The sequence below is a fragment of the Melozone crissalis genome, unplaced genomic scaffold (genome assembly GCF_028551555.1).
Source record: "Melozone crissalis strain CALT ecotype California unplaced genomic scaffold, PUWL_Pcris_2 ptg000016l_1, whole genome shotgun sequence".
NCBI lineage: Eukaryota > Metazoa > Chordata > Aves > Passeriformes > Passerellidae > Melozone > Melozone crissalis.
The window spans coordinates 47207818-47225860 of record NW_026535794.1 but is presented as its reverse complement, the minus strand read 5'-3'; the positions used below and the strand labels follow the sequence as shown (position 1 = coordinate 47225860).

The following is an 18043-nucleotide window of genomic DNA, read 5'->3' as shown; positions in this document are numbered from 1 at the left end:
ATTTTTGATCCTGCTCCACCAGTAAAGGGTAGTATGCTCACAGCCTATTAGCCTATGCAACAGCTTACAAAGAAGCAGTCCCAAAATGCTTACCTGCACAGTTCTGCTCGGGCACCCACTGGACTTTCAGCCCTTCCCTCTGGCAGGCACGGGCGTATGCCAGGAATGACTCACAGTAGCAGTTTTTATGGATCGGACACTCACACATGTCTGTCACACAGGACCTGCAGAACAAAACCACAAAACAAATAAGAAAAGAATGCTTTGGCAGATATCTGCCCAAGGGCTGGAGCTGTTTACTTTCCAGTCACATGGCATTCAGTGCCACAGCAACTTGTGCTAAATGGCATGAAAGTTAAAGGCATCCCTGAGATTCCATCCCAAGGGCTCATCTCCTTCTTGGTGTGCTACTTTAATGCTGAGAAGCCTCCAGAGCACCAGGGAACCACACAGAAATAGGGAGTTGAGAATATCCAAGAAATGTCAGGCAGACAGGATTGAGACCATAATGGGGGAAGGTAAACTCCATTTTTGCGATCATTTTGTGTCAACATAAGACAAAAACTTTTTATTCCTAGAAAGTAATAATTTAATAATTTTACCAACAGTCATCACAGTAGTGGTAAGTGTATGAATTCAGTAGGCAATGAGCACATGTCCCTCCAGGAAGGCGATGATGCCTTCTCTTCAGGTTACCTCCAGACTCTTCCTCCTTTGAAGGCGTGAAAACAGCTATATGCCGGTTTTTCTCAGCAGCATCACTACTAAGTGCCAGACTTTAAGACACTGCAAAGCAACAGGGCTGATGCAGCATAACTGAGCAGTTTCATGCTAGGAAATCCCTCAAACACGGTTCATACCACCCAGTCCCTTCTTATGAGGAAGTACCACAATGACAAGGAGCAAAGCTGCTAACATGACCCTATGTGAAACTGCTACTGTGCATGTCACCACTATTTTTCAAGTTAGCTTGTTCAGAACATGTGTCTATTTGGCACAGACCTAAAATAAAACTGGCAAGAGCCAAGAGATTTGCAGTTAGTGGTTTCTCCATATGCAAAATGTTTAGATGGTTTAGAATGTTAGATGTGTAACAATGTGAAGTCAGAAATGCTGAGTATCTACTACTCTCAGCAGAATCATTAAAAGGCAGGGACAAGGAAAAGGGAAGGCATACTTTGAAAATCCCACCCTCAGTTCATCTGCTTGCCAATGAAGGTGCTCTGTGCATGAACCTTGGGTGTCCATGGGGTCAAAGCCCCCATGGTTCCATGCGTGTTTGGGGGCTTTCCTGTTTCTGAGAGGACAAAGGCACAAGTCCTCTTGTAAAGATGAAGGGCTGAAATGAAAAATGTGCTCTTCATGTTAGTTGCTCTTTCTGTGGACCATAATATGAATTGTCTATAGGAAAAGGATAGATATAGACTTAGCTTCCCAGAAACTTTTCCACAGCAGAAGAGGTAATAGCTTGGAAATGGTGCAAAAACCTCAGACAAAGTAATCAGGAGCCCTAATGCCCATACTCTAGAGTAATTGAGAAGCCTTTACTCAAAACTAGGAGAAAGGATCAGTGATCCCTTGAACACAGACAAGTCTGTTTCTGTAAGCCCAACAGTGCCTCTGAAAGAAGAATATTTCCCCATGCCAAAGTCACCGTCTGCTTCAGTGACCAGACACTTCTGCTTGACATTTTCATGAGTTTTAATAGATTTACTCTCAGTGGACCCTCAAGATGAAGTTACCTACAAAATAATTGTGACAAATAAGTAACACAAGTGCTAATGTCTAACGTTACCTGTCCTTGACTTACTGAGATATATATGCGCTGTGAATAAACAGAATTGCTTTGGATCAAATATATAACATGCTCGTACTTACAGACCAGTTGTTTTCACTTGCAATAACTTTACTTTCTAAGGACAATGTCATTTTATTTCACTTTAGTCCTGTGGTAGGTCCCCTTACATCTTTTCCAGTAATAGATGTTGCTGTATGCATATCACAGCTGAATGGCAAGGAATAGATTAGCACAACATCCTTGGGGTGGTTTGATGTTGTCAGCTGATAAAAGACCTTGTTTAAGCACAAAGGGTCACCTTTTTACATGGCACACTAAATAACTTCACACTGTTTTCCTTTGGCCACAACATCTCTTAGTGATCTCTTCCTATTATCTCAGCAGCAGGCACTGCTCCATATACCCCATGTAATTTAAGAGGTGCCTGTCTCATTTTTACAGTTAAGTAGATGCTTGCTTGCTACTGAAACAAATCATTATCACAAAGAAAGTCTGTATATAATCTCCATAAATAGTTGATTGTCAAGGTACCATTTTGTCATGTTTTTGTTTCTGTGCCAGCCCCCTTTATGAAACACATTTGACCACTCTCCACTCAGATTTAGTTGTTATTGATGTCCATGGTGTTTAGGGATGCTTGCCAGTATCAGCTTGGCTATATGTTCAGCAACTTCTTTGACTAAGAACTTATAAAACCCTAAATCTGAGGTACCTCCTCTGCTTTTTAGAGCATACCTTTCGGTTTTGTTTTTTTGGGGTTTTTTTACCATTACTCAGAGAGAGATGTCACGTCTTGAACTGAGTCAATAAACCTACAACTACCTCAGATGCTTGCATCAGAAAAAGATGCAAGAACAGGAAAGCTCCAGGCTCACCATCTATCATCCAAGCTTTTTAAAAGCTAACATGCTCATGGTAAGGCTAGCACAGACCCTGGCAAAGCCTAGGCATAGTCTGAGGGATCAGGGAAGGGAGGACAGCATTCCCAGTCTGCAGGAGGTCAGCCATGCTCCTTGGGAGCCCATAGCTTAGCTCCTCTATTTATGTGAGCAACACCAACCATTATCCCTTGGCATTGAAATGGCCATGGACATCCAGGCATGCTCCAGAGTGAAACATCTGAGCTTTGGCTGGGATCAGCACTATTTGCTGCAGTGTTCAGCATGGGTGTCCACCGAGGAAGTAGCATGCCATGTGCAACACAAAGAATCTGCTGATTAATTACATACCAAATTGCTGGTGTAATTTTTATTTTCACTGCGTGTTTAATCCTGGTGACAGCTGCTCGGTTCAAGCCCTAGGCTTAGCTGAGGAGCCATTGTCAGATTGCAGCAGTTTTATAAATTAATTACAATTTCAAATTATTTGTACAGTTCAATAAATTAATTAATAAAGGTTAAATCAAAAAGGAGTTTAAAGAAAACTATATCTACAGCTGCCAAGCCTAGTGAATAAAAATAAAACCTCCTTTTATTTCCTAATGAAAGGGCAGTTCTGAGCAAGGACACAGAAGTAAAAGATGTCCATTCTCTGGGGCCTGGTTCAGAGGGTGACCTGCTGATGGCCCATGGCCAAGCTTCAACTTAGGGTCTGTTCTTCAGCAAAACTTGTTTACTTCTTGCACTTAATTACATTTCTCATATTCATTATTGCTACAGTTGTGTTAAAGGGCTATTATGGGATGATTTACCAAGTAAATTGAAAAACGGATTATTGTGTGCTATCCTAATCCTTTTCCCTTGCAAGAAACTTTGGCATGCCCATAGCTTTTATTTTTTTATCCTTTCCAGTGATACATTTCAAAAAAGATTCTCTGCTTCCCCAGATTCTGCCTTCTTATCATTCTTCCCTTGAATTGGAAAGAGATTTGGTGACACTAACTGCATGTACTCACATCTTATCTGTACTCTAATCTGACTGGACTGTTCAAACAACAAAAAATACATTTTAATAAAACTTTGGAATTATGCCAATAATGAAGTTCTATTGACAATTTACTGTACTGCACAGTAATGGAGACTTTGGGTCTTGTGGGGTATTGTGACTCTTTACCAAGAAAAAAGCATTTGTGTAAATGAAGTAAAAACATATTAGAAACTTAAACATCAAAACATTACAGTCAGACAGAAATAATTCCACAAGAAAGCTGCAGCGCAAGTTACTTATAAAATGAAGCTATTTCACTAGCCATGGAAATACAAACAAGATACTTCAGGCAACCTCAGTTGTGCCCTCAGTGAAATCATAGGGATGCAATGATGTTGTGGTCTAAAAGAAAATTACATTTATTTTAAGGACATATTTACATTTAGAAAAAGAAAAACACTTGGATGTGACCGTACACTTTATCTGGCCTCCCTGCTCCAAATAAGCACCAGAGAACAGCCAGCCTCTGAGTCCTGGTACCAAGTCCCTCACTGTGATCCCTTTTGATGCTGTCTGTGCTGCCTGCAGGGTATGTGTCAGAGATGGTGTTAATTGGGTGTGTATAATCACAAACTGTTGCAAGGGGAAATCCATGAAAGTGAAGGCATCCGGCAGCTGTGGGACACACCCTTGAAGGAGACAAACACACACTCTGCTGCCACATCTTCAAAGCAAACTGGATGACTACACTCCTTTAGCAACAGCCCTTTTTCATATTAAACTATGGAAAGTCTCCAAGTCCCACAAAGGGCAAAGAACAGACTCCTGTGCTACATGCAGTATTTAAAAAAAGAAAAAGAAAAGATCACAGCAATGAAGCCTACAGCCTTAGTCTGTGCCACACGGGATTGAAATTGCAGATGTTCACTTGGGGAACATCAGCAGTTCATTTTCCTCTGCGATACACATGAATCCAAACCCAGAACCAACCATTTTAAAAGGAGCTTAATTTTTCCCCCACATATCACAGCAGGAGTATGATGCAGTGCATTTTTCAAACATTTTGGTACCTCTGAGCTGTTCCACACAGATAGAAAACAATAACATCTTCTTCCTTCCATCAGTACATCTCAAGAGGTTTTACAAAAACAGTTAGAGATAGTGCATCACTACATACATTTTGTGTATATAAAGAAGCATCAGAGGGTGACAGGGTTTGTCCTCTCTACACTTCGAATAAGCTGTACACTTGCAAATTTCAAAGCCTGAAGAGTCATCTGCCTATAGAGGAATATTAATTTCCAGCCCCACCATCCTGTGAGACATGACTTCTTGGGATAAATTTTTATTGGGTAAGCCAAATCAGAGTTTTAGCATAAGCTTGGCCTAATTTTTTAGGAAAAATTAAAGCCTCTTTAAAGTTAGTAAATTAAAGTCAGTAGTTAAGTTGAGAGAAAGTTTCTTTGGGCTGTTTTTTCAACAAAATTCAATGAGTTGCCATTATTTATGGCCCCAGATAGAAAAGGTATTTCACAAAGTAAGAAAATGAGAAGATGAACCATTTTCCAATGTATAACGGAAAGTCTCATGCTGTTGCTATCTCAAACTCTCTCTTGTCTGCATGTGCATGTTTAACCTTACTGAAGTATTGAAATATAGTATGTAGAGTTGGAGACTTATTATGGCTTTGAAGCTTGAGATCAAAGGCCTGAGATCATTCTTTCTTTCTCCAGAGTTTACTAATATTAATGCACAACCAGCAAGTAGCTCAAAGAAAGCAATTTTGGAGGCTGCTGAAAACACAGAAATTCTTAAGTTTATTGAGTATTCACTCAAAGCACTTGCCTGGGGAATTGACTGTTTCATGCAGAAAAGTCAGTCATTTTCAAGGACCATTTTTTCCAAGACCAGGTAACCATGTCTGTACTCCCTCTATGCTTTTCCCACACATCCTAACATTGGTGACATTGCCTTAAATTGGGGATCAGATAAAGGCATCCATAACAAAGTTAAATCATCACTGCCCCAACCCTTTTTTTCTGGTAAGTGTGAAAATAAGGGCCCACAAAAACTGGCAAGCAGCTTATGTGCACTTTGTACTGGAGAATGTGCACTTTGTACTGGAGAAAGCCCCATGCTGAAGAACTCCCTGCTCAACAGGCTCCAAAACATTGCTACGAGTGTGGGAGCAGAAAGGGAACTCGCAGCTCATCTTCAGTGGGCTGCACATGGCAAATGTACTGCAGGCACATCCTCTCCATGGGGAAATCTCATTACTATAAAGAAAGCATTGGCTATAATGCTTGAGAATATGACTGTTGTTTTTTGGCAGAATGCAGAGGAGAAGTTTGCAGCAGTAGGCATTTGAATCAGGCATTCAAAGCTCATTCTGATTCCTGATTTTTGTGCAACTTGGATTCAACCGTGGACTATATTTTCACACTAAGCTAAGCAGAGAGAATTATAAAATACATAATTCCATCAAAGAGAAAGAGATGCATGCGATTTAAGATTTTTGGGGCATAGCAGTCTTGTTACACACACACTGAAGAGTCCTAATTTAATTCTGAGTATCATCATTCCTGGTCCAGATATAGATGTGGCACTCAGATAATGAAACAGAATCACACAAGATACCCATATCCCATCTCTCCCTTGCCAAGGAACGCTCCCAAAGCAGTTATTTAGAGTCAACATTGGAAAAGGATGCTTTCAATGCAAGTGGTAATTACTGCTGGTAATTTCCAACATAGTAAAGACAGACAGCAATTCAATTTTGATTTCTTTGCATATACATCTTCTTAAAAAACATCAAAACCCATATTTCCCTCACAAAGGATAAGCAAAAACGGTATTTTCCCAATGCTGAATAAAAGAATGTCCATGTGGACCTCTGAAAGAAACCATATTGTGCTGCACAATATCACCTCAAGCCTACACCATGTGCTGCTAAAAATATTATCCAAAAGCCTTTGGATAAAGCCAAAAAGAGTGTTCTGCATGTATTTTTAACCTTTTTATATAAAGAGTATTCTGTGCTAGAATTGTTTCATTGTTTTAATCAACATTACCCACAAGAATATGGCAAAATTAACAATGAAACATTGTGGAAAATTTTCTAAAACCTCATGAAATAGAAGTTGTCAAGACAGCACTACTCTGACACCTATTTATAATGTCTCTCAATATGTAGTACCAGTGGTACATGCACTTAAAAGAGAGGAAGGAAGAAGAACCAAAGAATGAAATGGCACAGTAGCCTTACCTACTTTCTTCTTCATGATAATTGTGTCATGATAATGTGTCAAGTAGGTTTTTACATCTCGTGCTTGGATCCTTAAAGGCATCTGTGACTTTAATTGTACTTTCTGGTCCTGAGAATGGAAAGGTTGGCTAAAATCCCTCCACAGGGAAATAGCTGAACAATGACTAAGAAGGACAATGTAGTCCCATGCTGGACTCCAGAAGCACCTGGTATGACTCAGAATATTTCCTAGAGCTGAAAGTTACAGTACAGCTGAGCAGCTGACTTGCCACCTTTAGAAAGAGTGGATTTTTGCTCAAAAAACTCTCAACAGAATATTGAAATGCCACGCACAGCTGTGGAAGAGCTGACCCCTTGCACTCCCACACATTTTTCAGAAAGTGGAAAAGAGTTTTCACATCCTCTTCTTCTGTTTCTATTTCTCTGCACCATGCAGAGTTTCACCTTCATTGTGCAGCCATGGCATTTGAAATAACAGTCCTGGCATTTGAAAAAAAAATCTGTATGCTGGAGAATTCAAGTGGTTTGAGTTCATATGTAGCATATATCTTGGAGTGAAACAATTAAAAACACTCCTCTGTGTTTACATGCGACTCCGTAACTGGAATTATTGGAATAAAGAGGAAATGCAGCATAAGATTCTTAACCCATTTCAAACAACTGCCCAAGAGAACACTGAAAATAGCCATCAAAAATATTCTCATTTTACTTGTGTACTGGAGGGGTATAAATAAAATTTATTCCACCCTCTTTGAAGAGATTACTGCAAAAAGGATTTGACTGCCTGTATGTTGTATGATCTGTGGATTGTATATCTAGCTGGAAAATGCCAGGACCATAATAACACTGCACTTAGAGCAGAGTATCCAAACCCCTCATCAAGAAGTAATTTGCAATAAAATATTTGGATCAACAATAATATAAGAGAACCAAATTTAGGAGTATGACCTGGAATCTCAAACTGAAGGTTCAAAAGCTAGAGCCTGCTTTCTGAAGATATGCTATCTTCAGTTAACTAATGTCCATAGTCATCCACTTGCAAACATCCATCACATAACTGGCAAAGGCAACAGTATCTGTATATGTAAACCTATATGATAAGGCTTATCATGCATTTATGCAAAGGTTTAATGTCCAGGAAGAAAGTTAACTCCTAAAGGATTTTCTACTAAAAATCCCATCTTTCATAGGCCCAGGAGCCTTAGGCGTGCAGTCTATATGCTCATCACTGATTTCCTATGGCCAAATTGACCTTCTTTGTGTTTCTGGTATGCCATCATTTATCATAGAATGTCTTGGGTTGGAAGGGACTTTAAAGACCATCTAGGCAGGAATGTCCTTCACCAGACCAAATTGGTCAAAACTCCATACAACCCGGCCTTGAACACTGCCAGGCATGGGGCATCCACAGCTTCTCTGGGCAACATGTTCCAGTGCCTTATCACCCTCACAGTACAGATTTTTGTCCTACTACCTAAGCTAAACCTACTTTCATTTAGTTTCATCCATTCCCCCTTCTCCTATCATTCCAAGTCCTTGTAAAACGTCCCTCTCCATCCTTCTTATAGGTTCCCTTTAGATACTGGAAGGCCACAACTAGGTCACCCTGAAGCCTTCTTTTTCCAGACATGAACAATCCAAATTCTGTCAGCCTTTCCTCGTACAAGAGGTGCTCCATTTCTCTAATCATCTTGCTGACCCTACTCTGATATTGCTCCAAAAATTTGATGTTCTTCATATACTGGGGACCCAAAACTGCATGCACTCCATCTCACAAGAGTGGAGGGGCAGAATCACCTCCCTCCCAAGCCACACCCTAGAAAAATTCCTAAATTTCATAATGTTTAGGATTTTTTAAGCCAGTAAGACTCCTTATTACAGATTCTGTTCTGATATAATACAGCACTATTCAAGTTATTTGACTGACCACATCATATGCACATATCAAGTCTTTCCTAAGAGAGGAAAAGAAACAGAGAATGTTTCAGTGGACCTTTTCAATATCCATATTAGTATTCTGCATTTCCATTCACTGTGTACAATACTTAGCTTAGCACTTACACTGCTAAAGTGAATTTGCCTTATGACAGAGACACTCCATCATAATGGAATTTTCAGTGTCCTCTGGCACAGCTACCAAGGAAAATCCATCATCATTTTGAACTTTTACATTATGTAACTGACATAAAATTTTATCTTTTTTTTCCATGTCTAGACTTGATTTTTAAAGAATACTTCCCCCAGCTCTCTAGTCAAGTGGAGACTGAATTGCCATATCTTATCTAGAAAAGGAAAAAACTTAGTAATTTTAATTCAATTTCAAAAAGACAGACACATTTTAATGTCTAACTTTATACATTAAAGTACTTTCAATCAACAGTTAAACTTTGTTATTCTGTTTCATACAGTGTAAATGAACATTGCATGGACTAAATGGTTCTAATATGACTGCATCAACTTTCACTCTGGAAGACAGAGAGCCCATTAGTGTATTCTGTGTGACAGCTCTCATCTGAGAAAAGCCAGAGGTTTTGCATGAGGTTATAAACATCCTAGATAGAACCTCAAAAATTATTGGGAGCTTTTGAAGTTATGGCCCTACAGAAATATAAACCATGTAGATATACCAAAAACATATTGTCATAGTCATTAGATAAACATATAAAATGATACAGGTTTCAAATCTTCAAAATAAAAATTCAGACCAGATCATCTCCTCCTGTCTGCTGACAAAATGTACTGTGGCCCTGCTATACTATCTGTCATAAAAATATGTCCTATCCAATAACAAGCACAATGAGAACATGAAGCAGGAAATATTTCTGAACTATAAACATAAACTGAAGTTATCTTCAGCTTTTGATGATGATTCACTGTATATATTTCCAAGGAGGTCTTGTGATATAATAATAAACAGGCTGGCTAGTTTAGAAACTCACATTCTTAAACTCTGCAGAGCCCACTCCTTGGCTTAATCCATATAAAATTAATTTCAATCAAGCAGTATTTTTCCTCTAGGTGGCTGCAGAGCATTAAAAAGTTGCTGGCTCCAGATGGAATAAGAAAGAAAGACAGCAATGGAAAGACCTGATAGGACTGCTATTTAGAAAACAGCTTTCTCCCTCATCTTGCTCTCTTTAGAAAACAAGAGCCAAACTCTCATCTCAGCAAAGACAGACTCATTGAGAATGCCACCTTTCAGCCAGTCACATCCTCACAGTGCATTTCACCTCTGAGGTCTCCCTCTTTGCTCTTCATCAAAGTAGTTGTTAAAAATAGGACTTGAATGAAGTGGCAAAACAGACAGCTTACCTGAATTTAAAAATACAGAAAAACACTCTGTTTCTGGGTTTTATGGCTTCCTGTGTGGTCCTGGCCCAGACCCATACAAAGACGTAGGCTCATAAAGCATGACTGAGACAGGATTCAAACACATGAATGCAAAACTGCAGTCCTGGAGGGGTTACCCTGACTCCAGCAAGGCTGAACTTTTTCATGATGGATATTTAGCTCCTGACTTACATTTCCTCAGGCACCTCTGCTTTTGTTCTACATCTTCTCATAACCATGTAGGCATTGGCAGGCATAAAGCCTGACTGACACCCCAACAGTGAGGCCCATCAAGGATGGCTGTCTTAAAACAGCAGCAGTGCTGCCATGTCCCATTCAGGATTTTATACCAGAGGCAGAGGGTGAGCAGAGTGATAGGGATTCAGCCAGGAGGCAGAGACCTAGTTTGTGCTCTCTAGTCAGTTTGACATAGCCTGCTACTTCACAGAGAGCTTTGGATAAGATGTGCTTTGCATAGTGCCACAGTTCTTCAGCCTTCCTGACAGCAAGGTTTCAAGTACAAAACACCATACAGAGCGTAAAAACACAGTGGATGAAAAGCTGGCTTCAGTGAAATGGATGGGGGTTTTCCTGCTGACAACACAGGAGCCAAGACTCAGAACTGTCATCAGCATTTTTTCTTTTTTCAGTTCTGTACTTCAAGGCTTTGAAGGATCCAGACTCATTCAGAACATCACTGAACATTAAATTCAAGCATTCTGAATTTAAATGCTATGAATTAAAATTTCCTGTACTAGACATAGTGACTCCAAGACATATCAGCCTGGCCCAGGAACCACAGAAACCCACATAGATGTTATAAAGCCAGAATGACCTAATTCTGGGTGAAGTGGGATGAGACGATATGAGCAGACAGAGCCAAGGTTTGTTCTTGAAACTTACCGTCCAGTGACTTGGTTTGGGCATGGTCATTCACTTGGCTAGATACAAAGGCAGTTGTGATGTAAATCAGCAGACTTTAATGAGAAATTGCAGCCACATGAGCAAACTCTCCCTATCACAAGATAATCACAGTTTTTTTTCCTGTTCATCTGTGGGTCATGTCCAATGGCAAAGATGTTAAGATAAATTCCGGGCTTAGTCTTGTACACAAAGTACTAAACACGGTTTTGCCTCTTTTTGTTGGCCGGGCAGCGACTGTGGAACAGATCAGTGCTGGCCACCTTGAACAAGTTGCCTGGTGAGCCACAAAGCAATTCATTCTCTCTCCATCACTTCTCACCCCATAAAATCTTCCCTGGCCTTCCTACAGAAGCAGTGGAAAGATCTCGGAGCTGTACCAGTTTGTTAGGAAGCTTGCTGTCAAACTTGGCAGGGGCTGCAAGCTACTATATTCCTTCTCACCAGCAAAGTTTGAGGGTGAAAATTGTCAGCCCCAAGTGTGCCTTATAGACTTTGGGAAAGGGGAGGCAGCACAACTGCAGCAAAGCAGCCCATACAGCACCTCTCCTGAAGAAGCCATCTGATAGATGGAGAGAGAAATCACAGAAGGCAATAAAGAAGGAAAAGCTATCGCTGGGAATTGGGCAGATTGTGCAGGAGATTCATGTTCTCCATGGGTCATGTTCTCCAAGGGTCCTTGGGAACAACAATGTTTACAGTCCATACCTCTGTGAGGCCACTGATTGCTTCCCTTTGAGGTGAGCATGTGGAACTAACTCAGTAGTTTTTCTGCTCCCATGGATCTTTCCACAGGTGGGGAGCCTGAGGGCCCATATGACAGCATGAGCAGATTATCTTTGTCAAAACAAAGATCCTGTTTTTGTGCCAGTAAGGAAAAAAAGGAGGGAGTGGGGAAAGCATAAAATAGAGTTTATGATATATAGGAGGAAAATTGTTTTTTAATAGACTCTTTTCAACGTTTTCCATTAAACTTTGGTTGCTGGTTGCTTGCAGTGCAAGTTTTGGAATGCAACTCCCTCATCCCCTTAGGATGGTCTGCGTTTTATTACGTTAGTAAGGAAGCCCAGATTACTCCTAGCAGAGCTACTGTGTGAAACGTTTCAAACTCAAGCCAAAGTGGCAGGAGTAAAAGCCCCTCCTCATTGATTTTCAGCCTCCATTCTGAGGCCAGCAATTTAATGTAATTTTTATAACGTGTAAAAGAATCTTTTGTTATCAAGCAATAGCAAATCACAAATAATTACATCATAATGAACAAAATTACGTGAATCCAAATGTTACCCATATGATGACTTGATTTCAGCTGGAATTCCTAACCAGAATGAGCAAAGGAATATATCAGAAGAGAGGAGGAGGTATTGGTCATGAAACAGGGGAGATGAATTGAGTAATGAGAGAACATTAGAATGACTTCCTTCCTTCCCTTCCTCTTTTCCCCATCCCTCTCTGCTCCCTCTACCCCACCAGTGATACTGGGCACACCAGTATTAGAAATAGGCGTACCAAAAGAAGAGGTATAACTTCAGTACTAGCAGTCAAGGATGGAAAAATATGGGAATCGGGACAAGTAGAAATACTAGAAGTCTATCATCTTGGAGCACCAATAGTGGAGAAGTTAGGTGGAATTAATCCCCTTACATATTTGTGCAGCAATTTTTATAGTTCGGAGATATGAGGGAGGCAGAATGAAAGTTATGCCTACCAAGATGAACCCAGAGAACGGATGAGACACTTCAGTAGGGTCAGAGGGTATATATCTGCATAAACCCTATCAGTTCTGTGTATTAAAGGTAGCCATAGTCTCCATGGATATAATTTAGAAGATTCCATGAGCACTGACAAATTGTTACACATTTAAAGATCAGGGTAAAGGAGAAAGTCTTTAAGGTGCAATTTACCTCACAATGTAGCCAGGGTCTAGGCTTCTCAAAGTGCCTTTCTTTCAGATCTAATTTTTACAGGTAAAGACTGAGCCTTTTGCTATGATTTATGCTGAGTTCTGCATAAAATGCTACAGAAAGTAGTAAGATTTCTCTTTCTGAAGTTATTTATCTAGATGCAGTCAGCTTTAAGCATCTGCCTTCTCACAAAGGCCAAGATTCATTCCTCTAAGCTGCAAGATTGTGGCTCTTTAATACACTGCCCAGAAAGCTTGTATTTTTAATACCTATCACAACAAATGCTCCAGTATATTGTACCAAATTCTCTCTGTCTTCCATGTGAATCTTGTGAATAAAGTCTATGTTAACCAGAACCAGTACAATTCTGCTGTACTTTCCTCTTTCTCTCTGTGTGCAATGGGTGTGTGTACAGATTTGGTTCTTTTCTACTCTTAGGTCAGTAATATATTGCACTTCAAGTTAGACAAAAATCTTGTTAACTGGTTGCCCTTGTATTGGACTGGATATCTTGCCATTTGCTGGAAATAAAGCAGAGCAAGGGGAAGGCAAATTTTAGCATTAGTTCTCTCACCAAATAGGTTGATGAAATCATACAGCCTTAGAGATTTGCACATGTTCAGCACATTCCATGTGGATGTCAGCTGAAGTCATACCTTAACTCTCTCCACTTCTAAGAAAGAGAAACACAGAACATGAAGAAATTAGAAGTTCATCTTATCTTCCAATATTTTCAAAGAGAATGTGAATGGCAAGCCCAGAAATCCTTAGAGATCCATTTATGTAACAGTGGCAGCAACCAAGGAAAGAAAAAATCAAGATGCAATGAAGTTCTTGATCCCATCTGGGCAAATAGTACAAAGGGAATCATCACGTCTGCATGAAGAGAGTGATGGTGATAGAGTATTAACAGAAGAGTCAGAATCCCCAGAGTCAAACACTGTGGGAACAAGTAAAAGCCACAGAAGGAAATGGAGGCTAAGGAGAAAGGCCCACAGTAAATATCTGCAGATGCTGCTGTTTGCAGTGGGGACTGAACCAACAGGGATGTAGTCATACACACACGTAGCACCTCACCAGTAGAAGAATATTCTTTTCAAGATCAAAAGTCAAGCAGCAATAAAATCCGTGTCAAAAAGCATCAGCAGAGGAGGTTGTGCATGCTCACTCATGAACATCTGCACTAAGAAGCCACTTAAGTAACCATGCAACAGCATGGAAGAAACATCTGCAGCATGTAGACCACCAGCTGTGCAGTAATAATACTTTGAATATCCAGACTGCCTTTTATCTGAATGCTGCAAAGCATTTTCCAAACAAATTAAGCTTCACAACACCACTGTGAGCTTCTTATTTAATGGTAGGATTATTTCATCCTGCACTAAATGCCATTGCTGCCAGAATGAAAAGTAGCACCTGCTTATCAACTCACAGAAATGTACAGTTTTCATGATGGTAAGTGACAAAAAGGGTTGGGTTAAGCTAAAGTGGAGGAAGACTTGAGGTGGTCAGAATCAAATACTTAGAAAAGAAACTCAGACAAACATAGTATTAACATTCCCTCCCTTCCCCCCCTTTACTTTTAATGCAAACTGTCACATTAATTTTTATGCTCACATGTGGTTAGTCTTTGGTCTTAATTTCTCATTGGAAAAAGAGAACTTTCACGGGTGTATGCTTGTAGGGGTGTCTCCAGATGTGCTCAGAAGCACAGATAAATACCTTTCTTGGTTGTGTATACTCAATAAAATGTATTGCTGTGCATTGCAAATAGCTTTCCTTTGTACTCCTTCAGATCTGTTTTTATAAGGCATCTTGATGATTATATTACAGATCTCCCTTCCAAGGCAGCATGCCATATAGTATATAACAAACTTCTTGCTGTGTGTGCTTTCAACCCCACAGGGTACTCCATGTAAGCAGCATTCTAACCTGACTCTGCTGAGTTAGTGAGATCTGACTATGTTTCTTAAGAACAAAAAGAAAAGCTGGGTAACATGACATATATCCAATGAAGATAGGAAATCTTAGAGACGCTCCATTATGATTCCCTCTTTCTGCTTCTTATACACCCACATTTTAATCCTGTTGAAATGTTAGTGGAGGAAGTGCTTTGATGGGGAAGTTGTGGCAGTGAAGCAGGCTGTTTCTTTATTAAATGAAGTTCAGTACTGGCAGGACAATGCCAGACAGGCTGTCCTGACAGCTAGACAAACATAAACTCTTTGAGGCCAGCAAGGAAACTCTAATATATGCTTGACACTAGCACCCTAGGATCTTAGCATATGAATAAGGCTTTTTGATGTTACAGTTAAATAATAATATTAGCTAGGACTTAGACATGACTAATTGTATTTCTAAGAAATTGTTTGGGGTGTTTGGATATTAGGCAAATAGCCCTAACTTTGGCTAAGGATTATATTTTAAGCATTTCTACAATTATATTTTAAGCATCTCTGAGTTGGTCTCAGCTGGGCATGAGGTGGTTAACCTCAGGCCAACTTCTCCCTTCTCTTGAAAAGCTGGTTATAGGAGGACACAGCCTGGCTTGAGAAAAGAAGGCTCTTTTATGGTTAACATTTTCCAGAAACACTTGGTCTTGGTATAACTCCATGCCTGTTGAAGCCCATGGTAAAATTCTGTTTGTCTGTAATGCCAGGTATGGTTGGCCAGCACCACCTGCTTCTGACGTCTCATCCTGCATGACCAGCTCTGAAAAAGTTCTCTCATGCTCACAAACTGACTTTTCTCCAGAAAGAGCTATTTCTTTTCTCTATGGATGCAACTGAACATATGTGCCAAGTAGCTCATGATCCCGCCAGGACTGACTACTTCATTTCAAATAAACCATAAAATGGCATGTATTACTTGGGGAGAATAAAATGTTCCCTTTCAGTATGTACATTCATTAGTTTTTCTCTTGTATGCTGGTTTTGTCTGTTTGACTCACACAGGATTTTCCTTAGCCATATTTCAAAATGGTGAACAGAAGGATTAAGTCTTAAAAAATCCTTCATTTTCAATTCTATCACACAGAGGATAAGCAGTTAATCTACTTTTTGATATATGATACTAAGCTGCCCACACAGTCTGACCCATTTAGAAGGACAGTAGTAAGGTGGGGGGTTCCTGTTCATAGAAGTATCAATGTTTGTTCCCAACATCAATTCCTATTTGGGTTTTTCAGGATCATAACATTAGAATTGTATTTTCCTTTCCAGTTCAGACAAGCCTCAGAGCTCAGAGGGTAACAAAGCTGAGACCTAAGCTGCACACCATCTCCAACTCACCATTTGAAATTATAGGACTGCACTGTTTCCACAAGACAAGGAGAAGAACTGAAATCTCCAATCCCAGATCTGACATCTGTTCCAACTTAGTCACAAACTAAAGTCATTCTCCATCCCCCATATGCATATCTCCACATACTCACAATGGAACATTCAAGTTTTAAAAACATTTGCCTCTGGATCCACACTGGGTCACTTCTAGTTTCCAGCAATGACCATAAATCAGTTCAGTTTCACTAGAAAGAGTGAAGATTCACAGAGAGCCCCAGGCAAGAATCTCTACCCAACTTTCCTAACCCCAAACCTGGCTCTGCAGCAATACATTATATTTGTTTTCAGCAGTGGAATAATATCACATGTGATCACAGTCTCCGCAGCAACAATTTACGAGTCTGTTTCCCCTAACTCTTCTACATCTGGTCCTTCACAGAGCTAGTATCCATGTTCAGAAATCACTTGAAAACCACATCTTCTCTCAACCCTGCTTTGAAACCCTGTTGTTTTAGCAATATGGTAGCAAGAGGAAAAAGAAGAGCTGTGAAAAACAGCAAGGTTGAACCTCTTGGTGGGGACACTGGAGCCCAGGATTATCTGGCTGGGGTCAGCCCCTCGCTGCCCAGTTGTGGAGCAGCTTGGCCAAGCAGCACCAAAGAGCCAGGGTTGAAGCATCTTCCAGCTAGGCAGCCAGTCATTTTGGGACACTCACCAGGGAGCTGCAGTGGTCTGATAGTTAACTAATCTCAGGCCTTGACTCAACTGCTTTCATGGTGATGCCACATAAAGGAGTCCTCCAATCCCTTCCCCGCTTCTACTGCTCCTCCTCTTCTCAAGAAAGTGCTCTTCTCTACATTCAAACTGAATCCAAAAGCTGAGGAAATTTGAAATACACTGCTGACATGCTCCAAAGACTGCAAATTGCAAGGCAAGTAGGGAGCTGGTCACACAAAAACGTATTGTGGTTTTGCACCATGAACTCCATGAGGGTAATAACCATTGTACCACTTGGTGGGTTCTATGCCAGTCAGAAGCTGCAATGATAGCAAGCAGCCCTGAATGCTTGAGATCAGCAGATAAAGCCTCAGAAGCATGCCATTGTTCCATGCTCTGTTTCCATATTTCATTTTACACACAAGTAAATGGGCAATCTGGAGCCTCAAACCTTCAAGTGCTATTACAGTAAATATTTTTAAAGTCAGACTAGCTTGAAATGCCATTTCCCCCATCTGTTTCCTGCTAAGTTTGTGCATCATTTATACTTTTTAACTTGAGAAAAATCCTACATTTTTCACTTATAAAACACAGGCAAGATGAAAGCCCAAGCATTAAAATCTCTTATTTAACAAGAAATGAAGGGAAGCAATGTATTTCACAGTATTAAAAATGATCCAGCTGTACAGGTGGGGAGAGACTTTACATAGCTTCTTTTGAGGATACCACTTTGTTGCTAATTATTTATACAAATGCCCAATAACAGAGGGGAAGTCACCATCTCATTTAATTTACATACCGCTCACTGAATGCAAACAGCTTTTAGCCCCAGGCTCAATTCAAACCAGAGGCATTTGCTAAATTATGTGCATTCACAGTCAGATCTCACATCTGTGGGATGCAAGAAGGAAATTATGCAAAGTCTTAAGTTTGTTCTTTCCAAGTTCATGGCAGTGGGCAGACC

At 40.2% G+C, this 18043-nt stretch overlaps 1 protein-coding gene across 1 annotated transcript in view; it reads right to left on the bottom strand.

The window, feature by feature from the left end:
- BMPER (BMP binding endothelial regulator) overlaps window positions 1-18043 on the bottom strand; it is a 146547-nt gene that overhangs the window by 7824 nt on the left and 120680 nt on the right. The window contains exon 14 of the mRNA XM_054273621.1: window positions 94-224. Coding sequence (XP_054129596.1) covers window positions 94-224 — 131 coding nt within the window. The remainder of the gene's footprint in view (window positions 1-93; window positions 225-18043) is intronic.